Source organism: Pelophylax lessonae, assembly GCF_965119305.1.
Source record: "Pelophylax lessonae genome assembly, chromosome: 5".
NCBI classification, from domain to species: Eukaryota; Metazoa; Chordata; class Amphibia; order Anura; family Ranidae; genus Pelophylax; species Pelophylax lessonae.
In genome coordinates, this window is record NC_138772.1 from 443,527,756 (window position 1) to 443,543,163 (window position 15,408).

Below are 15,408 nucleotides of genomic sequence, written 5' to 3' on the forward strand. Positions count from 1 at the left end.
TGTATGCCTCATGCTTACTGACGTGTGTGGGGGGGTTCTGTGACAGATACAGAGATCGCAGGTTCAGCTATGCTGAATCCTGTGATCTCCTCCTGTCTGTCACTGAGAAGATCCGCCTGCTTTGTTTACATAAGCAGGCGGGTCTTCTCACAGTTTCCCCGACGATTGGGGAAGAGAGGCAGCAATCGGCGCCTCTCCTCCTTCGGCCCGACTCCCGCTGTGTCTGGGTCCCACTGGAACAAGGGGAGCCGAACTGCCACAGTAGGTTTGCCGCAGTTGGCAAGTGATTAAGGAGTGGAGAAAGGATTAGAATCCCTGTCCCTGACTGGGAAGTTCACAATCTCTCTAACGACCAATCACAATAAGACTTAAAGTGAAGGAAATTATATTTTGCATCCAGTACAGGAATAGTGGGGAAATCTGGAAATGGTGATAACTGTTTACCTCACTTTGGAGAGATTTCCACTCACTTCCTGTTGTATCTACAGGGCAGGAATTAAAGAACAACCTCTTGAACAGGACACGGATGACAAAGGAATATTGACAGGGGTTTTACCATTCCCTCCTCAGCCAAAAAAGGAAAAACACGTTTTGGCTGTGGATGTACTTTAATTTTCAAAATTCATAGCACAGGAGTTGTTGTTTTCGATATATAAATAATCTTTTCCAGTCTGCAAGTCCTTTAAGGTAAACAGCAAGTGTTTCTGAGCTGTTAGAAACCAAGCAAAACCTGATTAGAGTGATCTTTGAGGCTCTCAGAAAGAATAACTGCACATTATAAAGCATCTTAAGAGGTCAGGGATGTGTTTAAACGTGTATTTCTAGCTTTGCAATCAAAATTGAGAAACCCCTGCTATATGTTTATGTGTTTCCATGCAAACAGAAAACCACACCTTGGAGTTTAGGGTTGGGGCAGGTAACCACCCCCCCTCCCAATTTTTCATTGTTATGCTATATGCATGGGGACATGTAACAAATATAAAGTAGAAGTTATCTGAATTGGGTTGAAAAACTGGAATTGCACTGTCCTGAATTTTCACTGCTTGTTAAGCATATGTAAGTAATTAATGTCCATAGTCTCAGCACAGGTGCACTTTATTTTGTATCTTAACCCAAAAATAAATGTAATAAATTACAACGTACCATGCCTTAGATGTGGTGGCTGCACCCATTCATTTTTTTTAAAGTAGTGATTATACAAATTTCCTGTCCTAGCGTGACATGCTCACTGAACTTCATCTATAGATAAGTTGCACTATATCCCTAGGCTGTTCTTCTGGTTGGGACTATAGACACCTTTCCTTTTCCTCTTCTCCTTTACGTACAGAAGAGTTGTCCTGTAGTTCACAGAAGAAAGTAGGTAAGACAGATAGATAATATTGCTTGATTTATTTGTTCAATCCCCAGTAAAGCTGGCCATAGATCTATCAGCATTCCCCCATCCACATTCAAGGTGGATGGAGGAATGGTTCCCACTGCACCATTCTATTCTGACAATGGGTAGACTCCCCCTCTGTCAGAATACACAGATTGAGTGGTTTTTATCCACCATGGCAGTTACACAGAGGTCGTTTGATAAATTGACTTCTGTTCAACTGCAGTGGCCACACTTGGATCAAAATTTAGCTAGTCTCTGTCAAACTGGTCAAATTTCAATCTATCTATGACCTCCTAAATTACAAGAATACTAGCTTTACAGTTGATTCAACAGGTTTGTGTTTGCACCAAAATGTACTTGGCCTGAAAAAAAGAAAACAAACGCAGTCACAACATCTATTCTAATCTATCACATTTAGTTTAATTATAAATGTAGTGTTGGGTTTAGTTTTCATTTTAAATTTGATTGTTGCTGTGTAAAAATGCATGCAGTTCTTTTATCCTAATTGAAGTACATCTGCCCTACTTGTAGTTTCCACCATAATAGATAGCTGGGAACCAAAGTTTTTATTTTAATTTTAATTTTGTCAATGAGTTTTATGAGATTTTTTGTCTCTTGCAGCGGACTTTCACAGCAGCGGTAATACTGTTACACATGGCTGGAAGATACACAACACTGCCAAAAACAAGTGGTTTGTGTGCATGGCGAAGACGGCTGAGGATAAGCAAGAGTGGCTGGAAGCCATATTAAAAGAGAAGGAAAAGAGAAAGTGTGAGTTCACATTTAGAGTGATATTTCGAGAGTGGGTAAAATTTAATGGGAAATTGGGAGATTCTGGTGTTAATTTATAAACAAATACCGAGAACATTAAATTAAATAAATAAATTATTTGAAAACAACCCCCACCCTCCACCAATCCCCCCCACAAAAATACATTCTATAAAAAATACAAAAAAAAGAAGAGTTTTTGGAATAGTAGGCATTAGTAGAACATTTTTCCCTACAAGTGAAACCACTTTCAACAGCATAGTAGCAAAATTTTGTGACTAAACAATTTCACCGAAATTGCTACAATCCCTAATTGTTGGCCAATGTCTGTTAGGTACCTTCCCCCTTATTTCTTGTGTAAAGGACACAAAGTGAGGGGAAATCTCATTATTGGAGACAACAGTAAATCAACAGAGGTTCTGACCCTCTCTCATTCACTCGGGGGCACTCACCTAGGAGGTACAGCTGGTGCAATCTGTCTGCATTCTGAACAGAGATTTACACTCTGGGATGCATGTTACGATACGGTGAGATTTGTGTAGCTATCTGTTTGCCATTGATCTAAACGGGCTGGCTGTACGTGGCTACATGAACCACCTGTGCCTCCTGGGTGGGTAAACATGGCCCTCTGCACAGGTGTTCTGATGAGTGTGCCCATGTGAATGAGGCCTAACTGTTCCTTAAATATCTTTGTATTTGTTTATATCACAGCAAATTATAAACATATTGTATAAATGACACTAAAGCTGGCCCTTCACGACTCAAATTTGGGAAAGTTTCTTGAATCGGCCAAAATTTGAACCGTGAGTGTCTCTGCCAACATCTGCCAGCTAGACAGACATTGACTGAAAAATTGAATAAGCTGGGCTGAGACGTTGGATGAACAATCAGCTGTAGTCACTGTTCCTGTATTCCAGCTCTCTGAATACAGTAGCTGGCAGCGGGAAATTCATCCATCCATATTGTTTAGCGTAGATGAGGGAATCTATGGATGTCTCTTTTTCAAGCCACTGTTTACATGTATGGCCATATGGCCAGTTTAAGATTATGTGGGTAAATTACTAAAGCAGTTGAGAATTTGCAAAATGTGTATTCATATATCTTACTGAATAAAGGAAAACTCATATTTTTAACTTCTCTTGCAAATAATTGAATATTTTAAGTGATCCCAGTTTTACCTTATTCTGCTAAATTACATTTACTTTACTGAGTAAACATTCTTTAACTCGCCATTGTCAGTTATCTAAGCACTGTTTGCCATCATTTTATAGCATTTGCATAAATAAAAAAACGCTTCAGAGCTAATTTCCACATTTTTAGAAACATACTTTTTTAAATTTAACTTAAGTAGCTGAAAAAAAAAAATGAAAATGTCAAATTACAAAGGAATGAAAGTGAATATGGACATTGCCCAAGAAGTCAGGTTCAATAACCTACAAGTAAAAGAAATTGTGGTTAAGTTCAAGAATACATTTTTGGCAACTTGCCTCTTCTTTAAATGGCATTATTAGGACAGCGTTTTCTCAGAATCAATACTTAGCTGAATTAACAGACAACTAGAAAAAGCACGTTGCTTCCCATGGTTGGAAGAACACTATGAACATAAACCCATAAACCTTTTTTTCTTTCCTGAGGTTAAGAGAGGAGAAAATATGCCATTAACTGTAGAAAATGCTCTAGACAACCAGAATAATGTGTTGTATAAGCCAATTTTACCTAGAAGCCAACCATTGGTAATTTTATACAGAACTCGAACCGTGCAGTTTCAAAGTTCCTAAAATGTATTTAGACGGGGAAAAAAAAAATGTAAATATATCTATGCTTACCGATCCTTAGATGAGGTGATTACATAAGTTTTCTTTTTTAGGCATTTTTCCTTTATTTTCACCTAGTAATGTTGAAAAAACACACTTACAGGCCCTTCATGTACAGTATACACTTACTTCTCCACGGTATCTATAGAAGGAGCCATGGTTGTCACACAAGCTGGACTATAAAGGCATGAAAGGCCGTATGCTGCTCAGATAACTATGTTTCTGCAGCAGGTATGGACAGGTGTTTACGTTAAGCTGTGACTGCTTAGCCTATACAAATGAATGTCAGGCTGACAGCGGCTGCAGCTATCCGTGTCTGTTTGCATGTATTTGCACTTTGGACCGATGAGTCGCCCTGTTTCCAAACTTTCCATGTTTAGGGCTGCTCATCTTTTCTTAACCACATTTAATACCACCCCATATAATTACATGTGAACAGCTGCGGCCACTGTCAGTCTGTCACCTATACAGGCTCAGGAGCAGGCTATCTGGACAGCGTATGACCCTGTACACCCCAGTGAATGAGCCGGAAACAAGTCTGTTTTTGTTCATCTCCATTACATTGTGTATTGATGGGACTAGTGGGTTACAAAAGATAGATAACATTGTTTGTGCAGTCTTTTCAACTCACAGTAAGTGACAAGGACACTGCATATATGGCAAGATCATTAGGCATTTTACTATGCTTGCTAAAAAAAAAATCTTATCCTGAAAAAAGCTGCTACTACATCTACGGATTGGTAAGCCGTAATATATATATATATATATATATATATATATCTTTTTTTTTTATTTCTGAGGGGGGGGGGTTAGACACACTTGTGCAGGTCTGCTTGTGAAATATTAATTTTTTTTCTCCTTATTTAGCACAAGAGGGTGACTTTGAGAGCTAAAGTCCATTTTAGTGAGGGTTGCTGACTGTCCCCTAGCACCTAAGTGTGAATACAGTAGCAGAATCAAGTAATGCTAAAGGGAATGTTATCAACTAAATGTATTTGGGATCTGAGAGAGCATGTGTTATTAGCATGATGTCAGACAGATGAAAAAACAAAAGAGGCTTCTCAGCTCTGAGTTCTAGTTTTAGGACTACCTTTAGTTCAGGACTATCATAATGTGCTACATTTTTCCAGGTATTTAGAACTATAAAAGCCCAGAGGGCCCCATTAAATTACACATTCTCACAGTTAATTGGAATATATTACAATATGTGTTTGGTTGAGATGCAAATTCTGCTTATTTTTAAACACTATTTTTAGTTCACAAAAAGTGGACTATAAAAAAAATCAGATAAATCCCTGATATTATTTTCTTTACGCAGTGCTATATATATTGCACAGTCACATTAGTACCACATTAGTACCTGCCCTCAAGGAGCTTACAGTCCCTATATCACATGCATACATACCCATACTATGGTCAATTTTTAGACAGGAGCCGTTTAATCTATAAACATATCTATGGAATGTGGGAGGAAACCCACGAGAGCACAGGTTGAGGATGCAAACTCCATGCAGGTAGTGTTGTGTTTGGGATTTGAACCAAAGACAATAGTGTGGGTAATCAGAAAGTTGCCCAATAGCCAATATATTTAAAATTATTAGCCATTGCATTACAAGTCTCACACATGACAATTTGGCATCCATGCTTTAATGGAACAGTTGACCAAGCATGTTAAAATAGACACCCAATCACTAAAATTTCATCTAAGCTTTAACATGTTAATTCCATTTCAAAAGCTGTCTTTAGTCTTTTTAAACCTGCAGATTTCATTACAATAATACCTGGTGATCCTTGCATTGTTGTTATTGTTCAGGCACTTCCTATGACAATTGTCTCCCAATGATGCTCCTTCATGTCACATACAAACCTGATGGATAGTACAGGCGGCTGGGCGGACACACATTGCACAGGCATGTTCTACTGTAGTCATCATCAGGATGCCGATTAGGAAAAATAATCATCAGTTGATAGTGAAGTGAGTACATGTAGACAAGAAGAGGCTAAACAACTTTGGAGAAGATCAGCAGCACTGAGATGCAAAAAATCATGACAAAATTGAAAACAGTAGTTTATGAAAAAAAGAACACATGGCAATTGTTTATAATATTTGATGCTTGAGCAAACTAAATGATATCCATTTAGAATTCAGATGTACTTTTTTTTAATTCGAACTGCTTATTCCATTGCCCTCTCTTTTTCTTTCCTGCAGATTTCAGGGTGTATGGGGCGTTAAATGTGTGGCCCGAGAAACTCACAAATAAGCATTCAGCTTTGTTCCCTACCTTCACATGTGCAGTCCGCTTTTTCACCCTCACAGAGCACTGAGAGCTTTTTTCCACTCTCCACTGACTAAAGGCCCGTACACACAATACGAAAATCAGAAGTAACATTTCGTCAAACAAATAATCTGCCGTTTTTTGGGATCTTTAGTATAGTGCTTTCGACAGCCAATTACGAATTTTCGGACGACAAAAACTGGTTGTGCAGGCTATAAAATGTTTATTGTACATCAACACAACATCCGATTTCGTTTAATTAGTACAATTTTCATCTGAAAAAAAATCATAAGAGCAAGACTACACATGCTCAGAAACGAAAGAATACATACAAAACAATTCAACACATGACATGACTTCTGGAGTTGAATTCTGTCATACGAGAATTTTGGTATGAAAGTAACCTCTTCACTTTCCATATAAGACTAGCATGCAACAAAAAACGGAAGAAAGATCGTCCGATAATCTGATCTGTGTGTACGAGGCTTAACATGAAGCCAAATGATCGAACCTGGGAGTGTGCTGCACTATTCTGGTGCATGCCCTCTTTAGTCTGTAGGTACCCTTTTTTGGGTATGATTCTGTTGTGTTCCTGTAATCTCTATTTTAGGCTGTTTTTAATGTGTCTCATTCAGTACAGGATACACTGTGACTCACTGCTAAAAGAGCCTCTTGGAAATAGAATAACAGCTGTAATCAGTCTCCTTAGATTAGCTATGTTCCATGCAACACCAGACTATGTCACCTAGCGCATTCTGCATTGTTAATCCTTAAATATCTGTACAGTGGTCTGTAAACAATGTGCGTAACAACTCTGTACAAACAATGGAGGTGATATTCCAAAAATGTCCATGCAGAAGTGAACACTGACCTGTTGCCAAAACACTGGTTTAATAATGTAAAAACATACACTTTGACCATTTGATAAAATACCAAATTTACAGTGTCATTCCAATGGTCATGAAAATAAATGATAGTGCTTTTGAGCTTTTTGCAATAATTTTAAAATGACAGAATCTTGCAAATATTTTTAAATAGCTCTTCTTGCATGGTTAGTGAATGTTTTAATGCCTAGTGAAGTCTCGTTAGTTTGAAGCTTAAAGTAGTTGTAACCCCTAAAAAGAAAAAACAAAAATTGATCCTGTTCCTTTTAAGCATGAATAACAGCACAGTGGTTGTGCTGTGTAATTTGTCCCCTTTGTATCATTCTAAAACACCTGATTGATCCTGCCTGGTGCTGCCGTCCCCTCTGTAATCTGACCACGTTTATCATGGCCTCTGAGCCATGATACCGTGGTCAGTTTATGTGCCTTTATTATTCCACTGTCTCTCCTACCCCCTCCCTCCCTGCTTGTCAACTAGTGTCAGTGGTGATTTGCTTCCCGCCCCTCCCCTCCTGCTGCCAAGTATTACTGTTTTATTATTTGAATCCCCTATGTTCCATTAAGTTATGTGCCCAGTGTATGTTCTGTATAAAAAAATATGTAGCTTTATACAATATTTCAGAGCGCCGCTCTGCGCTCACGTGACCACCCGCTACTCTCCTACTTTTCTCCCCTCCTCCCTGCTGACGTCAGAGGGGGATTCTCAGCCCCTTCCGCTGTAGTGATCAGACCGGGTAGGAGAGCGTCAGGCAGTCCCATTAAGCACCAAGCTGCGCTCTGAAATAAGGTATAAAGCTACATATTTTTTATATGGAACATACACTGGGGCACATAACTTAATGGAACATATGCGCTATACAACAATTAAAGTTCAAATGCATAAATAAATAAATATAAAAAAAATACATCAAGATTGCAACATAAATAAATATATACATACATGTGCAAATAAATAAAAATTTCATATAAGTGCTCAAAGGATCAATCTATATATGTCTCACATAATCAAAAAGTCCTCAGTGCAAAGTCAATAAAAAATTAACATGCCAGTAAATTCCATCGAGCCAGAAAAGTAAATTACACTCTTCACCCAGGTGTACACCATCACTCACAAGCTGCTTACTAGATTATAAGACCTCAAGGAAGGAGGCTGTAGCTCCGTGGTGACGTCATCACGCCCACCGAGGCGTAGATTGGGAATTACTTGTATTTTTATCCAATTTATCTGCCTATGCTTTTAAGTAGTTTTACTGGATTTTAATTATATGGACTTTTTATTGATTTGCAGTTTGAGCACTTATATGTATATATTTATTTATGTTGCAATCTTCACTTAATGTAATAACACATTTCTTGTTCCTTCATAGATACAGAAGAGAAAGTGAGCATTGTCACTGTAGGACAGGAATTGTATTATTCAAAGGGGGGAAAAAGCACAAAAAGAGAGTTTTTGTTCTTGGGTTTAGATATGTTTTAATGTAGATCATATACACTGACCTGCCACTTTATTAGGTACACCTTGCTAGTACCAGGTTGGACCCCCTTTTGCCTTCCGAACTGCCTCATTTATTCGTGGCAGATTCAACAAGCTGTTGGAAACATTTCTCAGGGAATTTGGTCCATATTGACCTGATAGCATCACGCAGTTGCTGCAGATTTATCAGCTGCACATCCATGAAGCGAATCTCCCATTCCACCACATCTCAAAGGTGCTCTACTGAATTGAAATCTGGTAACTTGGAGGCCATTGGAGTACAGGGAACTCATTGACATGTTCAAGAAACCATTGGTGAGATGATTTGAGCTTTGTGACATGGTGCATTATCCTGCTGGAAGGAGCCATCAGAAGAAGGGTAAATTGTAGTCATAAAAGGATGGACATGGTCAGCAACAATACTCAGTTAGGCCGTGGAATTTAAACGATGCTCAATTGGTACTAAGGGGCCCAAAGTGTGCCAAGAAAATATCCCTACACCATTACACCACCACCATCAGTCTGAACCAGTCTTTTATTGTCCAATTTTGTTGAGCCTGAGTGAATTTTAGCCTCAGTTTCCTGTTCTTAGCTGACAGGAGTGGCACCCGATGTGGTCTTATGCTGCGGTAGCCCATCTGCTTCAAGGTTTGATGTGTTGTGCATTCAGAGATGGTATTCTGTAAACCTTGGTTGCAACAAGTGGTTTTTTGAGTTACTGTTGCCTTTCTATGATCTGGAACCAGTCTGCCCATTCTCCTCTGACATGAACAAGGCATTTTCGTCCACACAACTGCCGCTCACTGGATAGTTTCTCTTGTTTGGTCCCTTCTCTGTAAACTCTAGAGATAGTTGTGTGTGAAGATACCAGTAGATCACCAGTTTTTGAAATACTCAGACCAGCCCGTCTGGCACCAATAACCATGCCACGTTCAAAGTCACTTAAATATCCTTTCTTCCCCATTCTGATGCTCGGTTTGAACTTCAGCAAGTCGTCTTCACCACATCTAAATGCCTAAATGCATTGATTTGCTGACATGTGGTTGGTTGATTAGCAATTTGTGTTACCAAGCAATTGAACAGGTGTACCTAATAAAGTTATCGGTGAGTGTATATCGGATGAGCCTACTGAGAATATGGGATTTTATCAACTGGCATCAAAAAATAAAACACTAAACTTTGAATGTTTTACTGGCTCTCTAGATTTGACTTTGGGAATGGAGCAGGACACCTGGATGATGATATCAGAACAGGGGGAAAGACTTTATAAAATGATGTGCAAACATGGAAATCTAATCAAAGACCGAAAGAAGAAGCTGACCACATTCCCAAAATGTTTCCTTGGAAGGTACAGTGTACAGAATTTATAGTTTTGTTAATGGATGTATAAATTAAAAAAATCAGTAAGTAACTTTTTAATGTAATATACAGTAAAACTTTGGATTGTGAGTATAATTCATCCTGGAAACATGCTTGTAATCCAAAGCACTCTTTTATCAAAGCAAATTTCCCCATAAGAAATAATGGAAACTCAGATGATTCATTCCACAACCATTTATTCATTAATCCTTCAGTTTATAGTCCATATAAAAAGATTATAGCAATGTTATAGGTTGTGTGACCATAACATGTCCATCCAGAAATGGCGCCTCCACAAGAGGATTAGAAGCAAAATCCAGCAGGAGCTACAGAGTATAAAAAAGAAGAGAGGCGCCTCTAAGTGTAGTAATATGGTTACATTTAACGAAGGTTCAACATTTAGCAACTCACATGGTTGATGATTAAAATAGGCACATCTAAGAATGCAGGCAACTGGGGTAAAACTGTCCACAAAGACGGTCGTCCACGCCGCCGGCTCTCACCGTTGTCAGTCTGCAGTCGTGAACTGGAAGACTACCCTGCAGTAGAGCGATCTGAAAGTGAGGTTTGAAGCGCTTGTGGAGCGCAGTGTGAAAGGGAGGACGTCGATGGTGGTGAGGAGGATGGTGTATGTGGACAGCTTTAACCCGGATGCATGCATTCTTAGATGTGCCTGTTTTAATCATCAACCATGTAAGTTGCTAAATGTTATACCTTCATTAAATGTACCATATTGCTACACTTAGAGGCCCCTCTCTTCTCTTTTATACTCAGTCGTGATGTGGTGCTACTTGTATATCAAGACATCGCTTGTTTATCAATTCAAAATTCCTAAGAAATGTTGCTTATCTTGCAAAATGCTCTCCAACCAAGTTACACTCAATCCAAGGTTTTACTGTATTTGAAACTTAAGAGAGACCTGTTTTACATGCCAAAGATTTTTGTATTTTTGTCCATTCAGTTTTGAGATTTCCACAGCTCTTTCAATACAGCATGGTCCTGTCCAGCAGGGGGGGGGGGGGGGGAGATCTGATTATTACTATTGCAGTTTCACTTTCACTTAGAGATCTTCTCCCCTTCCCCACCTTGTCATTGGACAGTATGATGAGAAGCAGCACATTAATGAGCACATATCTCTGTCATACTGCTCTCTACTCCAATCAGCATGCCCCTTACATTGCAACACACCTAATTGGCTTCTTGTGCTGCATCTTCCCTCCCTCAGTCTGAACTGTGCTGATTACAAGAGACTGATTCCAGGTCAAGGTCAGATACTTAAACTTCTTGCATTTAAAAAAAAAAAAAAACTTCTGTAAAAGTGCTCATTTACATTTGTGCAGTGGATTTTTTAACATGGGTTAACGTGAGTTAAGTCACACAATGATATACATTAGTTGCAATAAGGCAGCCTATTGAAATCAATGGGCTTCCAACGCACCAAAATGTTCTACAAACCAGTCGTGTTGGTTGCCTCAGTGCACTATGGTGTGTTGCCATCTGTTGCAATGTATGTGGGTTGCCTTTGTGTACCGGGATACTATTAAGAATGAATGGCACCACAATGTGTCAACACATGTAATGTGTGCTGCTACACGTTGTGGTCATGCACAAGTTGATGCATGCTTTCTCACAACACATAAATGTAATTGATTACAGGGATGCTTTTATTTGTGCCTTTTATCTAGTGGTATTAGGTTTCAGCTCTCTTCGTCAGGGTCTGGTTGGTAGAATACCTTGATGTTGGAATATTTGTTCCTCTTAGTGACCTGTTTCTGGTATTTTACAGTGAATTTGTGGAATGGTTACTTGAAATTGGAGAAATTAATAGACCTGAAGAAGGTGTGAACCTTGGTCAAGCTTTACTGGAAAATGGAATCATCCATCATGGTATAGTATCATCAATAATCTTGGCTTTCTCTCTCTTATAGATAATAATATAATAATTATATAATCTCATAATCTCTTATGTTAAAGTGAGTTTAAAGGTTGTAATAAAAAAAAAACTTTTACTTACCTGCTCTGTGTAATGGTTTTGCACAGAGCAGCCCTGATCCTCTTCTTTTTGGGTCCCCTGTAGGTGGTCCTGGCTCCTCTCCTCTGCTGAGTATTGTCCAACACACAGAGCCCAGCTCAGCCCAGCTCTCTCCTCATTGGCTCACTGGCTGTGATTGACAACAGCAGAAGCCAAAGGCTTCTGCTGCTGTGTGAGCAAATGAGGAGAGAGAGAGACCCTGCTCTCATGCACATTGCTGGATTGAGATGGGTTTCAGGTAAGTATAAAAGGGGCTGGTGGGGGGATCTGCACCCAGAAGGTTTTTTACCTTAATGCATAAAATCATTCTGCCTTTAGAACCAGTTTAGGTCTGAGTCTGTAGCAAATCATTATGAAGAGTAGGATGCAAGGTTTAGCTTTCCATAGCAGCTTTCATAGTTTATCTAACTATAGATCTGGAAACGGAAAGAAATGTCTTCTGATTTAGGAGGCATTCACACTTGCAAATCCACTCTGTCTGAGATCAGCTGCAAGGACACCAGCAGGGGTTCTCGTGATTAGCTGTAAGGGCTCTTTCACACAGCCCCGTCCGTCGGCGGACTCCGTTTATCTCAGCGGGGGATCGATCTGCCGATCCCCCGCTGAGCAGGAGAATGACAGCTGTTCTCCGCACTGTGTGCGGAGACACAGCTGTCAGTTCCCCATACATCTCTATGGGGAAAATCGGATGGGAATGGACCATCGGTCCGTTCTCATTGGATCCCATCCGATCTGATCCGCTGAACGGATGGAAAGTAGGGTTTCCATCCGCCCAGATTTGACGGATCGGATGTCAGCGGGCATGTCTCCGCTGACATCCGATGCCCCATAGGGATGTATGGGGGGACCGTTCAGATCCGCCAAAAAAACGGGTAGGCGGATCTGAACTGTCCGCCTGTGTGAAAGGGGCCTTAGTAGCCAGCATCATTGAAAGCAATAGGAGGCTGCTGGCGCTTGCATCTTATCGCACCCACTCGCATGTAGTCACTCATGCAGTGATTACATGTGATTGATAAGTCCTGATTGCAGACTGCCTGTGTCCAGGGTCGATCATCTGCATGTGATCGCTGCTGGAGTGATTACATGTGAGAGGGCATGATTACCTGTGGGAACTGGCGACCTTACAATGCTTTCAATGAGGCTGCCTACTCGCCAGGGTTCTCGCGAGTGTAAATGCATCCTTACTACTAAGTGTCACCATGCTTTGTAATTCCTCATTACTCCTTTTACTGCTTTAATAAATCATCCTCATTTTGTTAGTGTGAAGAGCAGCGATGATGTGCAAAATCTGCTAACCAATCACAACCAATCAGATTGCATCTTTTGTCAGATAACTTAAGAGACAATTTTGATCATCTCTTTTTGTTCCCCGTCTGGAATAAACTGCTGAGTTCAGCATTATTGAGGATCAGCATCAGCAGGAAGAGATATCCAGTGCATCTTCCTATAAATGTGTTCTTTTATCATTCTGCCAGAAATCATCAGTCTGTTGGATGATCTCTTGGGTGATATAAACGTGCCGTGCATATCTATGCACGTATCGAAAATGAAATAAAGACAGTTGGATGGTGCCTATCTTTACCTTTAGTTTAGTTTTGATTTAATGGTCATTAAGGTGTAGCCAAATCGTTTTTATATCAGAAATACAGTATGTTGTATTGACAGGAAATTTCTAACATTTTCTTGTTTAGCATCAAAGCCTAAGTGCATCCAAATTCACAAACATCAGCACAAGGGACATACCTTAGAGTCAGTAGGATGTGTCCCCTGTGCTGATTCCTCTTCTGTTGAAAACCTTCCTCTCTTCCTTCCTCCTGAACCCCCCCCCCCACGCCATATTCTTCCAGTGTAGTGGGGGGTTAATTAAACGAACGGCCTGTCTCAGGTTCTCATCAAGAGTGCCTGACCCAGCTCTGCCATTTAAAGACGCTATACTACAGCTTCTATAAATGAAACTGGATCTATAAATGGAGGGGGCAGAGCTATCAATCATCCACCCATCCTCCTTTCATAAATCCCTTTCCATTCAGAAAAGCTGTAGTGCAGCTTGTATGAATGGCGCGTCTGGGAGGAAACGGCAGGCATAGTCAGGTTTTCTTGATCAGAGCCATCTTCTAGTGCAATGAGGGTTAATACAACTAATGGGCTGTCACAGGATGGAGAAAGGTTTTTACTAACAGAAGAGGAATCAGCACATCAGCACATTCGACTGATTGTAAGTTATGTCTCTTGTGTTGATTTTTCTATTTGTGATTTTGGCTGCACTTAGGCATTAAAGGAGTTGTAAAGTCATCAGGGTTTTTATCTTAATGCATTCTATGCATAAGATAAAAAACCTTCTGGGTGTAGCAGCCACCCCAGCACCCCTTAACCACTTAAGTCCCGGAAGATTTTACCCCCTTCCTGACCAGGGGATATTTTGCGATTCGGCACTGCTTGACTTTAACAGACAATTGCGCGGTCGTGCGACACTGTACCTAAATGATTTTGACGTCCTTTTTTTCCCACAAACAGAGCTTTCTTTTGGTGGTATTTGATCACCTGTGTGATTTTTTGATCATGCGCTATAAACAAAAAAAGAGCGTCAATTTTGCAAAAATAACAATATTTTTCACATTTTTTTATATGAAATTCCCCCCCAAAAAAATGTAAAAATCAAAAGTTTTTAACATTTTCGGCCAATTTGTTTTATGCTACATATGTTTGGTAAAAAAAAATCGCAAAAAGCGTATTTTGATTGGTTTGCGCAAAAGTTATCGCGTTTACTAACAAAGGGAAAGATTTTTGTCATTTTTGTTGTTTTTTTTTTAACGAGTAATGGTGGCGATCTGAGATTTTTTTTGCGGGACTGCGACATTGCGGCGGACAGATCGGACCCTTGACTGACATTTTTGAAACTTTTGGGGTTACCAGTAACATTACTGCAGTAATCAGTGCTATACATATGCACTGTTACTGTAAAAATGACACTGGCAGGGAAGGAGTTAACTGTATTGGAGAGGGAGGGGTTAAGTGTGTCCTAGGGGCGTGTTTCTAACTGTGATTGGACATGGCTACTGGTGTAAGAACAGAGATCAACGGTCCTACATAGTAGAACTGTCTGATCTCCATTTTTACACAGGGGAGAATGACAGGTGGCTTTGTTTACATTAGCCGCCTGCCTTTCTCCCTTCCTGGCGAACGATCGCGAGTGACACACGCACTGACTTGTTAGGGAACGAGCCGGGGTGGGCGTGTGCCTCAGCGGGCGCACGCTCACCCGCTATTGGCTCACAAGCGAGTGACAGGCTAGTGACGTACCGGTACATCACTTTGCCTGGCCGGGGCTGACCGCCGCAGTATATGTACTTGCGGCAGTCGGCAAGTGGTTAATACTTACCTGAGCCCCAAATCTCTCTCCAGCGAGGTTCATGAGTCCCTCGG

General features: G+C 40.2%; 1 protein-coding gene across 1 annotated transcript in view; it reads left to right on the top strand.

Annotated features, from left to right (window-relative positions):
• Window positions 1–15,408, top strand: part of PREX2 (phosphatidylinositol-3,4,5-trisphosphate dependent Rac exchange factor 2) — a 438,451-nt gene that overhangs the window by 166,776 nt on the left and 256,267 nt on the right. The window contains exons 9-11 of the mRNA XM_082259215.1: window positions 2,000–2,149; window positions 9,798–9,942; window positions 11,740–11,840. Coding sequence (XP_082115341.1) covers window positions 2,000–2,149; window positions 9,798–9,942; window positions 11,740–11,840 — 396 coding nt within the window. The remainder of the gene's footprint in view (window positions 1–1,999; window positions 2,150–9,797; window positions 9,943–11,739; window positions 11,841–15,408) is intronic.